Raw genomic sequence first — 11455 nt, 5'->3', positions numbered from 1 at the left:
ACAGTAGATTCTTCAAAATTGGCCCAATATGTAGCAGCATAAGCATTTCAACAGCTGATTTCCCACTCTTCTCTAACCTATCAAGATCTTACCTTAATTGCTTTACAGAGTTTTATCTGCAGATACTTTTGGCTTGATATTCTATCCGCTACTTGATGGCTTAAAAGATACATCAACTCGCCTTGGTCGTTGAAAGGGTTAAAATATACTTTTAATAAGTACCTAGGTATTACCTACCTTACCTCCATATCTGCGCGTTGTAGACTCCAACTTCTGTGCGTAATTGCTCCCACATAAACCTTATGTAAGGATCTGACTGTGAGTTGTATGTAGGTGTCAGTCAGAGTCGGAGGTATAATTGCCTGGCTAGAGACAACGTCTTGGATACTTAAGTAGCTAGGTACCTACAAATATAATAATAATAATAATATAATCCTTTATTTACCTACAAATATACAAGATATCTGGGGGCACGGCAGTGCCCCCACCAAGTCGAGCAAAAAAGTCACGGCCGTACCATCCTTTTCTCGAAGCAATTCAGACCATTTTCGACCCCCTGTAACTTCGTTGTGGATAAAACTAGAAGACTTAATTTTACACCTCCTTTAAACGAAAAAGGAAAATGTCACCGATACAGAAAAGTTCTCGAGTGGTGAGTATTTACCAGAAGACAAAGCGCGCAATATCTAAATCACTTTTTAATTCAGAAAGGCCCTGCGTGGCTCTCATCATGAACAAACCTGAAGGAATGCTTTGCTGATCGTTGGAGAAACCCTTGAGGATAATTGCATTGTGCAGCTTTGCGCGTTTTTCCGTTGACGTCATTAATAAAGAAAGGCGTACAATTTTTAATTAAGATTAACTATTTGAACTTGGTTTTAAGGTGAATTTGACAACCGCTACCAAATTATACATGACTTAATTGGTTGATTGCACACAGCGTATATATATTATGAGTCACAGTACAGTCAAATAGCAGACTTTGTAAACTAAAACGCTGTCACAACTGTCACACGTAAAGTCCATTCTCATAGCCGCTAATTTGCCATTGTTCCAGCGTGAGACCTAAAATATATTACTACAAAAACGACCTTATGACATAAGAGTTATGGTTGTTTTTCATATTACCAAAGATCACACATACTGATTTTTATAACGGGATAATGTCGTGTTATAATCAAGTGTCAAGTGTCGTCTTTCAGGAAAACAAATCCACACGAAATAAGTATTTTAGAAGCCTATTTTTAGTTTAGAGAGTTTATTATATTTCATATCGTTTTATTTTAATATTTGCGTTATAATAAGTCACAATGGGAAGAAAATCACATTCAAAGCAATCTGCTAAGAAAAGCTCTGGAAAAGAAAATAATAAATTAAGTCAAAATATTCGTAAAGAGCTTGCGGTGTACGTGGATAAATTGCTTAAATTAACTAGCGTGTTCCAAACTACGGTTAATTTAACGAAAAGTTGGGAGCATCACAACGACATTGAGGTGATTCTGGGAGAAATTAGGAATATTGAGTATCCAATTAATAGCCACAAGGTATCGAAGTCACGACAGTCACGCAAAGACAACTTCTTTAGCTGGCTGAGCGAAAATGGAGCGGCATTTGAAGGTAAATATAACCTTTAAAGTCTTTAAACACTTTCTTTGTAAAATAAGTACTAAAGTCTATGAAAATTTAAAATCTGATGAAGCATGTTGTACTTTCTCTTACCAAATCTTTTAGATCATACTTTTCATTTTAATTATCAACTTATTTAGATTGCATATAAGCTGTTGGTTATTTGCAATATATAAAAGGTTTTTTGTAACTTTGTGGTCGGTCAAGACCAAATTACAAACTTATGTTACTACAGTTACTGTAATGATTAATGTTCAATGAACAAAATATTACATGCATTGATTCGTTTTTATATTTATTCTACTAATACTCAATGTCATTGAAATTTCTGTTACAATATTAATTATTTAATGCCTAATTAAAACAGCAGGGCTAAGAAGGTCGGCTCTTTATCATTTGACACCATGGCTGTCCTGTTCTAACAAGTATGTAAGCGCGAAAGTGATGGGTATAGTGACAAGTGATAAAAATGGAATCATGCTGCCACCACAGAATAGAGTGTTTATTCATGGCAAAACAAAAAAAGAAAACTACATTTAACATAACTTAATGTATAAGCCATGAAATGGTCCCGAGTCAGCATAGCAATTTAATTTTATTTTGTGGCCATTGAGGACTGTACAAAATATAAACAGTATAAACACACTCATGGCACACTTTCATCAGTTTAAGATAATGTTCCAACAGGGGAGGTACTTGTACCCTATTTCCATTTTATTTTAAATAATAATAATAAATATTATAGGACATTATTACACAAATTGACTAAGTCCCACGGTAAGCTCAATAAGGCTTGTGTTGAGGGTACTTAGACAACAACATATATAATATATAAATATTTATAAATACTTAAATACATAGAAAACACCCATGACTCAGGAACAAATATCCATTATCCATGCTCAACACACAAATAAATGCCCTTACCAGGATTGGAACCCGGGACTATCAGCGTCGTAGGCAGGGTCACTACCCACTAGACCAAACCGGTCACCAAAATTTTAGCATATAAATCTAATTTCACAGTTTATTAGTTCGCTGTAATGCTGTGTAAATTTTTTGAATCAATAAAATAAAATAAAAAGTTCCATGACTTCCATTCCATGTTGCCATTTTATCAAATGCTAATATACCTAATTTGTTAAAATGAAAGTCCATACCCATGCAAAATCGCATTTTTCATACAAACATAGTCCTCATTTTCCTTTTAAGAAATCTTTTCACTCCAAATTTTTACAATAGAAAAAAAAGTCTGTAGGGGCATAGCTATGCTTAATATACATCAAATATTTTTGCATAAAAAATATATTTCATAATGAAAATATCCAGGGAAGAAAATGGGGACTATGAATTGAGAAGCGGCCATTCCCTTTTGTCTTAAGCTTGAACACAACTATATCTGTATCAGTTGTGTTGATCTGTAGTGGATGATTATCTAAACAGATTGGTTTGACTTGTTTTACTATGGGGTGTCCAGAAACTTGACCAACATTATAGGTCTAATTATTCTCAGAAAGATATAACTCTCAAACATGTAAATATGGTGGCAATATAAAATAAATACATTTCTCCTTCTAATATTTACAGGCATTGACATCCAAGAGTTTGAAGGATATGATCTTGGCCTGGTAGCAAAGAAGGAGTTCAAAGAGGGCTCGCTGGTGCTGACTGTGCCTCGGAAGCTGATGATGACCGAACAGGATGCCCGAGACTCCGCTCTGTCTGAGTTCATAGCTGTAGACCCATTGCTTCAAAACATGCCAAATATTACGTTAGCATTGTTTTTGTTGCTTGAGAAGAATAATCCAGGTAATAAAAAAAATCCTATTAAAATTTTTCTGTCTTCATATAACTATTATCTTAGTCCCTCTCAGATATATCCAACTGGCTAATGTGCTCAAAAATATCTCAACATGCACATAGCAGCTTGTCAATAGAGACATATTCAGGTATTTGTAATTACCTTGGACCTTGGAGACCAAATATGTCTAATTGTGTCCATGCACACAGAATATTATTTCTTACAGAATATTAGAGAATATTTTATATTATATATTACAGAATATTTTTTTATATATACTTATATGTAAGTATGTTGATAATGGTTTAAAAATAATATTATGATACTTGTTTCACGTTGTGTTTATGTCCATTTCAGAATCTTTCTGGAAACCTTATATTGATGTGTTGCCTGAGAAGTATTCTACAGTTCTATACTTTAGCCCTGAAGAACTATTGGAATTGAAGGTCAGTTTGTTTAATACTTTTTAGTACTGGTTACCTAAAGCCATATTAATACTCTTAGGGCTCTTTCCCACTGAACATCCTGTTTTTTGCGGGTACGGATTTCTGCAGGATACCGTTTTAGCAGTATGAAAAATGTATCCCGCAAACAGAATGCTCGTGTGAACGTTACTATAATTGTAACCTGCAGAAAACCGTATTCGTAAAAAACTGAATGTTCAGTAAGAAAGAGCCCTAAGAGGACGTAGTTTAGCAAAAAAATTACATTAAAATGAATAAATTTCTTTTTGTTACAATTTCAGAAGGTTAAAATTTCTATATATGCTAATATAACTTACTGATTTATGATTTTTGTAAGTTGAATAAGGGAGATTTTTCCTTTTCCCTAAATCCTCTTTTGGATACTGGGTTAATATTGAAATATAAAATTTTATTTTCAGTAAGTACATACTAATTAGAGTACACCCCAGTTCACCGTGTAGTGTGAAGTAATTTAAAATGGCATCTAGCCTGGCCATATGTAAAAATGCATCAGCCATTTCAACCACTCTTGACACAGCATTGTCACAATCATCCGTCAGTATGCAGTGGCCATTGAAGACACATACTTCACTTACAGAAGGAGTAAAGCTCTTCTTTCTGTGTCTGAGCGATGTACTTATACAAATATGAGATTCTAGCCCTATGACGGCCTTCCCTGCAATCAATTGTATATTATTAACTTATAATAACGAGACTTAATCGTATTAAGTTTTAAATTTACCTCCGACGCTTCGAGGACGGCGTTGCCCCCGTGGTCTCCGAGAAGACTGGCTAAAATTGACTGCAACATCTTCTAGCCGCGCGAGTTATTCGAATTACTCGCACTTAGTCTTGTTTATCAACTTGAACGTTCTGCGCACTAGGGATGTTACTCTGTCTACACGCTATGTCCGTTTTTATAAGTTAATAATGTGTAAAAATCGTAAAAGTTTAAATTATATATTGCCTGTCTTCTCCATGTTCACCTTAACCAAGAAAACATAACAAAGCCAATTCATGTTTTTTTCCCAATTTTCAGCCATCTCCAGTCTTCGAGTCATCACTGAAATTATATAGAAGCATTGCCAGACAGTATGCCTACTTCTATAACAAGATTTATTCATTAGACTTGCCAGTCTTAAAAAGCCTTCAAGAAATATTTACGTATGAGAACTACAGGTATGTATATTTACTATTTAAAGATTCTTATATTTTTTACTTTTTATTAAAGTTTTATTTTAGATACAAAAATATAAAACAAAAAACAACTTATGCCACATTGCACCATGCCACATAATACTGAAAAGTAATAAATAGATGATAAATCATTTCTGAACATTTTACAGTTAAACATGTTTTTGTTTTTAAAACAGCCAATAAATTATTATTCCTATTAATTTAGGGAAGCCACATTCATTCAAAACTCACAATAAAATTATCAATTCAACCTCAATGGCTAATTCAGAAGATGAAATTTGCAACGACAAACTTCTTAAATTAATTTTATCGCTTTGGTTTCACCTAAATATCATAATGCCATTGTCTTTATTTGTCCTAAATTTCAAAATAACTTAGTCCCAAAATGCTTAAATATCAAATTGTTTTCTTCTTAAAATAGCCGAATTTCATATTGACTTTTATTCGTATAGTCCAAGTCTCAAAATACCCACATATTGAAAGGTATGTTTTATCAAATGTCGAATTTCCGATGGAACTTTTTTTAAATATATTAAGTTTAACTAGGCCTTTAGTGCATTTAATAAACTTTGTAGTACCTATTAATATTTATTTTTAAACAGTCTGCTGGAACGAAAGTTGACAATATTGGATAATATAGCACTCAATAATTTAGGGATATTCAGATTATGGTTTTAGGGATAACAGATATTATTATGACACCACGTCGATTTGAAGTTTCGACATTTTGAGAAAAAAATAGGCATTCTGATATTCAGGCACTTTGACACTATACCGTTTTGAAATATATAAATTTTTGTGAGTAGAACGATATTAAGGTGCAATGAAACCATTTTGTCTACTAGTAGGTATCCCATAGGTATTTGTGCGCAACGGCATGCTATTCGTACAGCGGGGAATTTCAATTCATTGAAAATTGCCTGGCAAAACTTACTAACTTAGGGACCCCTAACTTCTCCTTTGATTTCCAATTTCGTCTAATAAGTTGTATAATTATTTACCAAGTATACATTGAATTAACAATGAAAAATCTGTGTAAAATTGTTAAAACCTTAAAATAAAAGTTCTTAAATGACTTCGTCACCCGTCTCCAACTTCTTCAAGTATTTTTTATGTTATTTTTAAAACGATACGTAAACAAACTTATTCCAAATCGTAAATGATACAGTCTATATTGTTAAATTTATGATTTAATGTTATTTAGTTAAGGCAAAGTTGTGTTTGCTATAGGCGAATTTAGAGCACGTAGTTTTGCCAACTCTTGTTTTGCAAAATTGACAACGTGGTTTGTTGATCGTCTTTTGAAAATTTCTCGCTCAAAATCATTAAGCGACAGTTCATGCTATCAGACTGTCTAGCATGAGTTGCGTTCCCGCGCGCGAGTCCATACTTGAAGTCGCGCAAGATGTATTATGGAGTCGCGCGCGAGAACGCAACTCATGCTAGCACGTCTACAGTGGACAAGCTGCAACATTATAGTTACTGAAATGCAACCGTAAAGCGTACCTAACTATTGTTTGACTACGTATTTTACTAACGTGATCCTAACAGAATTTTACTAAACGCAAATGTACTAACTATACACTTTTTACGGAACATAAAAATAAAGATATATGCCAGTCCATTTCTCTAAAATGTACTTAGCCATACCCCGTAGTTAGCGGAGTTAAAAAAACAACGTGTATCTAAGTACTGTCTTTTTCGTCATATAGAATTCCGAATCGTAAGAATTGCTATCGTAATTTTCGGTAGATATGGTATTGTTTAAATGAATTTGAATGTATGTAGCCGCCCTCAGTCTAATATAGTACTAGCATTTTAGTAAGATAATGATGATATGATACCACAAACACTTATCAATTTGTGCATCTCATGTACAGCTTGAATTCTTAAAAAATAAAAATGCACGTGCAAATCTAATCTAAAAATCAATCTTAATTAATTCGAAGAAATATACAAAAGCCCTTACTAATAATATCAGGTCACTCACTATTTAATTTAAAACTATTTTAAGCATCGTCTGTAAGATTATGGTTCATTATTCATTATAAAACATAACTTACAATTTCAGTCTATGCTTATTAGAAAACTTTACTGGAATGGTTTTCTCAGAGAGTTCCACATATAATCAGGCGATTCCTTCCCGCTATTAGTCTCTAAAGTGCTCATATAAATATTAGTATTTGAAATCATTGGACTAATACTTCGGCTGCTGCAATTATTTTTATTACTTTTTCTGTTCTCGAAAACTGGCGAAGGAATCGGTCCATCGCAAAAGCTTTTCTTCTTTCTCATCTTATTTCTTTGCTGTTTCCACTTAAACGCTATATAAGTTAATAAGAAGAGTATTGCAGCTAGACCGAGTATGCTAGCTGTAGCAATAGCCACTGACTTTGTATTGTTGGGTAACTTATTAAGAATACCTGCATTTTTTGATAAATTCTCTCTTTTCTCCTGTATGCTTATTTCTACATTTTCGCCCGAACCGATTGCTGTGTCACTTTGGAAGTTTTCGAGGTTCTGAAGGTCTTCTAAGATCATCAAACCGTCTCCCTCTAAGTTTTCTAGGGATTCCTTTTCCGTGTTTCCTGAAATAATATTTAAAATATCTAAGATTACAAAGTGCAATTTAAGTATAAAGAAATAAGTGCTCACTCCATAAGTACAGTTTCCTTACTTAATAAATAATAAGTTGTATGGGAGGAGTAGTAAAGCGTATTATTTATTAATTTTAAACTCGCTTACAATTTTATCGGTACTTGATAAGATAATAAGCTTACAATTTATTATAAATAAGTTGTCACAAGGCTCAGTTAAAACTTATTAAAATGAGTTTTTATCAATGTATGGAGTAAAACTCTAAACTTACTTATTTATCTATGATTTTAAGGTACCGAGTAGGTTATTTTTAACCTACGTTACTTATTGTTTACCCTTTTAATAAACTCCTTTTTTTAAAACGTTTGAGCATATATGTGAAAAAAAAATTCTTCTGAGTATTTGGAATGAAGGTTTTGGTATAGTAAAACGTGCACCAAGGAACCCGCGGATAAATTTTCTGTATAACTTGAGACAATGGTAAAAAGTGAAAGATTGGAAAAAAGATGAAATGGCCGCATAGTTTACTAAATATTACATATTCTATATTATATTATATTTATTTACCTTTATTCAGGGTCTGCAAGTCCTCCTCAAATGTACTAATGTTGTGCGCCTTCATAAACGACAGTAGTTCGTTCCAATCTTCACTGTCTCCCATCGATCTGCTTTCCCTATTGGTATCGTTTGCGTTCGTAGCATTTACACTTATAATCGAGCTTAGATACGGCGTCCCTTCTGAATCCTTTCTTATTTCAGTTTTATCTATCGTTACTTCATTTTCAGCTATTTTGTTAAATAACGATATGATACCCATGCTTTCTCCATTTTCATTGACATTGTTCCCAAAGTTCATAACCACTGGAATTAGTATATTCTTTTGATCTGTCTGCGACAGTAATGTTCTAGTTGTTGTTTCGTAAGTGTTAGCTTCTAAGATGGCACGCAGTGGATACGTTTCCTTCGATATAGGTTCTATGGAAGATTTTGTTAGGAATGGTTCTGGAGGGTTCGGTTCTTTGGAGGCGTTGTGGAATATGTCGGCTAGATGCACGTGGCTTGAGCCTCGCTCTCTGTGGTTCACTAACTCGTTTAGAGTCATGTTTCGATCTCGTAGTATTTTTGCTAGTCTTTCTTTGGCTGTAAACAAAAAGGAAAATTAAGTTATTAATACTTGTTTCGTTCGATTTTAGGTGCATTAGATACATTAAAATTAAATACATCATTCCTGCATTTAATCATAAAATATATTGGTAGACTAATAATAAATAAATAAATGATATGTATATATTTTTTGTATTGTTTTTCAAGTATTTTTATATTTTACTTTTATATTCCTATTGTAGAAACCTAAGCCAAGGCTTGAAATGAATAAAGAAATAATAAATAATCTTCTTTATTCAGAGTATTCAGACACTACATTTGTTAATCAGTTACTTATAAATTAGGTAAATTCTAAAATAAGTATAAATATGAATAAGTTTGATTTAAATATATCTTTAAGAAATACGCCTAAAACGCTATCCTGGCAGTATGGCATTATACCAGTTTTTAGCATTAGGACAATAGTACAATTAGACTTATTAAATTATAGAAACGGGACTTAATCGCGTATTGAGTTTTAAATTTACCTCCGACGTTTCGAGGACGGTGTTGTCCCCGTAGTCTCGGAGAAGACTGGCTAAAGTTGATATCAATATCTTCTAGCCGCGCGAGTTTTTCGTACTACCCGCATTTGGTCTTGTTTATCAACTGGAACGTATTTCACACTAGGGACGTTACTCTTTCGACACAAAACACTAACGGTATCAACTTGAGCCAGTCTTCAGACAACGCCGTCCTCGAAACGTCGGAGGTAAATTAAAAACTCAATACGCGATTAAGTCCCGTTTCTATAATTTAACAATACATTTGGACTTGTTGGTACTTTGGCAGTATGCTGTTTCTGACGTTTTGACTTTCTGATTCTTGGACAGATATGAATCTAGAAGTGTTGGGTACAACACGCTGGATTAACAAGTAAGAAAAGTTTAAAATGCAATTGTTACTTACTCATTTTATCACTTAATATTTCCTGAATTTCAAATTTCGCTGTTTGTTCGGTAGTGCTTGTACTACTTTTCTGTGCGAGAATTCTAGGCGTGGTTGAAGTCGTAAATCTCGAAGTAGATTTTACTCCGATATCAACAGTTTCCGGCGGCGTCTCTGTTGTCAGGAAATCTTCTAATTCCGTAACAAACTCCGTGTTATCCATTTTGACAGTCGTATCTGGTTTCTGAGTCCTTTCTATAAATTGAGAAGCGGATACTAAATTCGCCATTCCAAGGAAATTCCTCATCAAATCGTCCGAAGGATTTTCTGTTGTAGAACTTTTTTGTTTGAGACGTTTTCGTTTTAATCTGTTGTTAAACGCTTGGCGTCTGAGTGTAGAGTTGGTGGCATTAGGCCTCACGATTGGTGTAATCTTTGGTTTTTCGATTTCGCTCATTATTTCGTCAGGCATAACTTCTATAGTGATAGTTGTTGTTGCCTCTGTGGTAGTTGTTGCGACTTTTTCAACTTCGTTATCCTTCACGTTGCTAACATTTTTTCCACCAGAAAGTGAGTAGAATGAATTAGAAACCTTCAAACTAGATGTCGTTGTCTCAACAGGATCATATGTAGTTGTTGGTGCGGTTTCAGTAACTTCGTCTTTACTGTCTTCATTATTATCAGTTTTACTTCGGTCAGGCATCATAGGAACTATATCTTTCCATTCTCTAGATTTAGTTACGTTCTTGTTATTATTAGAGTACTTTCTTGCACTTAAGGCTATTAAATCTCTGCTTAACTGAGCTTTAAGAGTACTATTTAATGTTGGCCTCATCCTTAGCTTTCTGCGGATACCAGTAGGAAAACGTCGTTTGGTGCTTATTCTTGGCTTTGATTCTTGGTTTTCTGTTTTAGTTGTGTCCTTATTAGCAACTGGTTCATCATTTTCAGTGTTTCCATTACTTTTAGGTCCCTCTGTATCTTCAACTGAATTTGAATCCGTCGGTACCTTTTTTTCTTTTGACGATGTTTGTCTTCTTGCAGGATATTTGGTTTCTGCTTCATTGAGTTTGGAGTTACTTTCCAATGAAATATCAGTAGACTGTTGAGGCTCGTACGTACCGCCAGCATTTAGTGCTGAAATTGCTTCATTTCTGCCTTGCAATAAGTCTGTCAATGACAAATTGTGTCGTTGCAACATTTCGCTCAAACTAGATCCATTTGATCTCTTTAAAAGCTGTTTCAGCATAATCGGGTCAATCGCTCCACTTTCCTGCAATTTTTTTTTTTTTCAATTATAATAGAATACAACACCAATACAACCGAACAATACATTAATAAGAAAGACTATCTGGTTATGAAACCAATGTTATTTAGGTACTAAATAATTATAACAAATTATACCAATAGGTAACACGTAATGTTCATTAAATTTTAATTTATTCATGGGAATTAGTTTCACAAATCCTACACATAGGAACTTTATCAGTGGTGAAAGAGAGAGTAGGCATTTCTTTAGAGTTTATTTTATATTTATATTTAGTTTTTCATTTGATAGTAAGCGAAGATTTGGCCAAATCCCTCTGGCCAAATTAAAAATAAAATACTAATTTATATCTACCTAAAAGAAACTTCAAACTCTCAAGAAAAAAAATGTACTCCCAGCTTAAAAGCCGATAGCGTTGCAAAAAAGTAGGTTGATGATACGAGTATGATATAGAGACTGCTTTAAGAGACA

General features: G+C 33.6%; 2 protein-coding genes across 3 annotated transcripts in view; one reads left to right on the top strand and one right to left on the bottom strand.

Moving 5' to 3' along the window:
- The first annotated feature begins 807 nt into the window (after window positions 1-807).
- The window catches only part of LOC133525653 (actin-histidine N-methyltransferase), a 60337-nt gene continuing 49689 nt past the window's right edge, over window positions 808-11455 (top strand). The window contains exons 1-4 of the mRNA XM_061861982.1: window positions 808-1617; window positions 3214-3435; window positions 3785-3873; window positions 4931-5070. Coding sequence (XP_061717966.1) covers window positions 1311-1617; window positions 3214-3435; window positions 3785-3873; window positions 4931-5070 — 758 coding nt within the window. The 5' untranslated portion in view covers window positions 808-1310. The remainder of the gene's footprint in view (window positions 1618-3213; window positions 3436-3784; window positions 3874-4930; window positions 5071-11455) is intronic.
- The window catches only part of LOC133525652 (uncharacterized), a 29950-nt gene continuing 25221 nt past the window's right edge, over window positions 6727-11455 (bottom strand). For both annotated transcript variants that reach the window (XM_061861980.1, XM_061861981.1), the window contains 3 exons: window positions 9739-10990; window positions 8254-8826; window positions 6727-7676 (listed from right to left, as the gene is read on the bottom strand). In XM_061861980.1, coding sequence (XP_061717964.1) covers window positions 7180-7676; window positions 8254-8826; window positions 9739-10990 — 2322 coding nt within the window. In that variant the 3' untranslated portion in view covers window positions 6727-7179. The remainder of the gene's footprint in view (window positions 7677-8253; window positions 8827-9738; window positions 10991-11455) is intronic.

This window comes from Cydia pomonella, chromosome 15, assembly GCF_033807575.1.
Source record: "Cydia pomonella isolate Wapato2018A chromosome 15, ilCydPomo1, whole genome shotgun sequence".
In the NCBI taxonomy this organism is placed as follows: domain Eukaryota; kingdom Metazoa; phylum Arthropoda; class Insecta; order Lepidoptera; family Tortricidae; genus Cydia; species Cydia pomonella.
Note: the sequence above shows the minus strand (reverse complement) of the source record. Positions and strands in the feature narration are given on the sequence as shown.